Genomic DNA, 2,599 nt, shown 5'->3' with positions numbered 1-2,599 from the left:
TGGCTGTCGGTGAAAAGCTCGGCGCAGGTACGGAGAGAAACACGCCGCAGGCACCGAGAGCAACCCCGGCTGCAGTTTCACAGCTCCTTAAGCACCGCATACCAGAAATAACACCGGGGAGACACTCCCTGCCATGGTTCAGCACCAATTTTTGTTCAAACCGGCCTGTTTGCACTGGAACGAAGGAGCCAAGCCACCCAGCCCCGCGCAGAAATCGTTTGCCGAGCCGGTGAGTTGAAGGGGAGCCCACCGGGGATGGGGGTTCCCCTTTTCTCACCCCGCCTCGGCAAGCCCGAGCTCGGCGTGGGGACTGGCTCAACAAGCACAGGGAAGGCAGAGAGCCGACGAGGCTCCGGACCCCCCAGAGAGGAGCCGCTCACAGAGGCTGAACCCTCCAGGCTCTGAGTTGGAGCAGCGACTCCCTCCTCCCCGCGAGGAGAGTGGCTCTGGCATTACTGGAGTCACTGGGGTGACTGGTGTCGCAGTCAGACCCCTCGCCGTGGTCACTGCCTGGTCTTAAGGACGTGGGGAAGGCGCTGAGGGGGTCCCGGCGCTACGGCTCGGCACCACCGCACACACAGCACGTTCACGCGCCGGCTGCCTCCTACCGCTCACATGGAGGAGGATTTGGCTCCCCTTGTTCTGCAGCAGCTGTGTCCAGACCTGGTTCTGCAGTAACAGGGAGTTCCCAAGCAATGCCTTCTGGGGCAGAAAGCACAGCGAGAGACCAGAAAGAGACAGAAAAATCACTCAAAAAAGAGGAGAAAACCAAGCACGGGGCGGTTTGTGCGGCATGGAGAGAGCGAGAAGCGTGGCAGGGAGCTTTAATCCTCTCTCTTTACTCCTCAAGCGGCAAAAAGAGTTTCGGGAGAGGCCACGGAGGTGCGTGAGCCGGAACGGAGACCAGAGGCAACGTGGCTGCACAAAAAGGCAGCGGCACGAGCCCGCCGTCAGATTTGGGAGACCCCTGCCCATCCACGGCGGCCCCGGCAGGACCTCGAGCAGATTTGTTTCTCGCAGAAGCAAGGCGGGCAGGAGCACAAGGGCTCCGGCACGATGGCAGCATCAGCGTCCACGGCGCAAAGGAAAGCCGGCATCGGCGAAATTCCTGCCTACCTGCTGCGCCTGGGTTTGGTTCTGCAGCGCGAGCTGGAGGAGAGCTGTGGAGAGGGCCGGGTTGGTCACCAGCGGCACGGAGGGAGCGGCACCAAGGATTCCTGGAGGGAAGAGAAGCCGGAGGAATCGCCTGCCGCAGCGAGGACAAACCCCCCAGCCTCCGCTCCGCGTTCAGCCTTACCCTGTTTTCCTCCGACGGCCCCGTGGAGCAGGGGGTTGAGCAGCAGCTGGAGGGAAGCAGGATTTCCCAGGCTGTTGAGAATTTGGAGGATATTCGGCTCAGGGAGGAGCCCTTTCCCACGATTCAGTGCCTTAAAAACCAAAAAACAGCGTGTTAAATGCAAGACAGCCAGCTTCGAGGCTTCCCCCACGACTGGCCGCCCTGAATTTGCCCTTAATGCTCCCAAAAGCAGCAAGATCCCAGTTCGCAAGATCCCAGTTCCCAAATATCTCATTGTAGGGCAGGGAAGAAACAACTGACCCATCCCTAACAGCCGACAAAAGCCAAGGCGCAGCAGCAGCCGCACACTTTGTCGTCGGCACCGGCTTTTTTTGCGCCAGCTCCGCCATCCGCGATCCTGCTGGTGCGGCACCTGCCCGGCAAAGCTCTCCACACCAGGTGGCCGCTGGATTTCGGCGACAACCGGTGCTCGTGCTCCGAATTTTGCGGTGGCACATGGGAAGGCAGGAGCAATGGGGGGAATTTGTGCCGTGTGACCGGAGCCTGGAAGCGCCAGCACGCCAGAGACGCCCAGAAGCAGGAGCTAGAGGCAACAGACGGCCGCTCCATAGGGGATCCGATGGGAAATGTGCTGGCTGCTCCACGACAGCCTACTCCAGGCTGGATACTCGACCTTGGGAATGCCAGCGGCACCTGTCACGGTGACGGCAAGCTGCGAGGAGAAGAGGGAGCGAGGAGGAGGAGGAGGCAGCAGCCTCACACAAGCCTCACCGTTGCCTGCGCAGCTATCAGGGCAGCCAACATGCTGCGGCCTGGAGGGCCAGGAGCGCAGAAGGAGACTCGGACGTGATTCCCGGCGAGCCGGCGACCGCCAACCCATCCGTGCCCTGCGGACCCACCTCTGCCACCTCCGCCGACTCATATTCCAGGACGGCGAAGCCTTTCAGCTGCCCATCCTGACCGTAGGCCAGCTAGGAGAAGAGAGGGATGCCAGAAGGAGGGTTAGCACGACGGGAAGAGAGGGAGCCGGCACCACGGAGACCCAAGAGATCCGCACGTGCCGATGCGAGGCCGTGGGACCCCGGGTGCTGCTCTCTGCGGGCGGTCAACCTCCCTGTGAGCTCAACAAAGAGCGTGGGGGATCTGGAGAAAGACTGCACCCCAGGAAAAAGCACTGCCACCCCCCTAAAATCCGCCCCCCATACCTGGCAAAAAGTAGGGGGGCAGGCGGCGGAGAAGGCCTGCCGCAGCTCCTCGAGGTCGGCGTAGCTGGGGGGCAGCATGTCGCAGCACACGACCTGG

The 2,599-nt window shown here is 62.0% G+C and overlaps 1 protein-coding gene across 1 annotated transcript in view; it reads right to left on the bottom strand.

The window, feature by feature from the left end:
- The window catches only part of RAVER1 (ribonucleoprotein, PTB-binding 1), a gene marked incomplete at both ends in the record, with an annotated part of 5,925 nt that overhangs the window by 2,178 nt on the left and 1,148 nt on the right, over nt 1-2,599 (bottom strand). Inside the window, 6 exon segments of the mRNA XM_010281602.1 lie at nt 609-702; nt 1,117-1,217; nt 1,298-1,427; nt 2,069-2,152; nt 2,155-2,268; nt 2,503-2,599. The exon segment at nt 2,503-2,599 is cut by the window's right edge and continues 385 nt beyond it. Of these exon segments, the coding sequence (XP_010279904.1) occupies nt 609-702; nt 1,117-1,217; nt 1,298-1,427; nt 2,069-2,152; nt 2,155-2,268; nt 2,503-2,599 (620 nt within the window).

This window comes from Phaethon lepturus, unplaced genomic scaffold, assembly GCF_000687285.1.
Source record: "Phaethon lepturus isolate BGI_N335 unplaced genomic scaffold, ASM68728v1 scaffold29572, whole genome shotgun sequence".
NCBI lineage: Eukaryota > Metazoa > Chordata > Aves > Phaethontiformes > Phaethontidae > Phaethon > Phaethon lepturus.
Note: the sequence above shows the minus strand (reverse complement) of the source record. Positions and strands in the feature narration are given on the sequence as shown.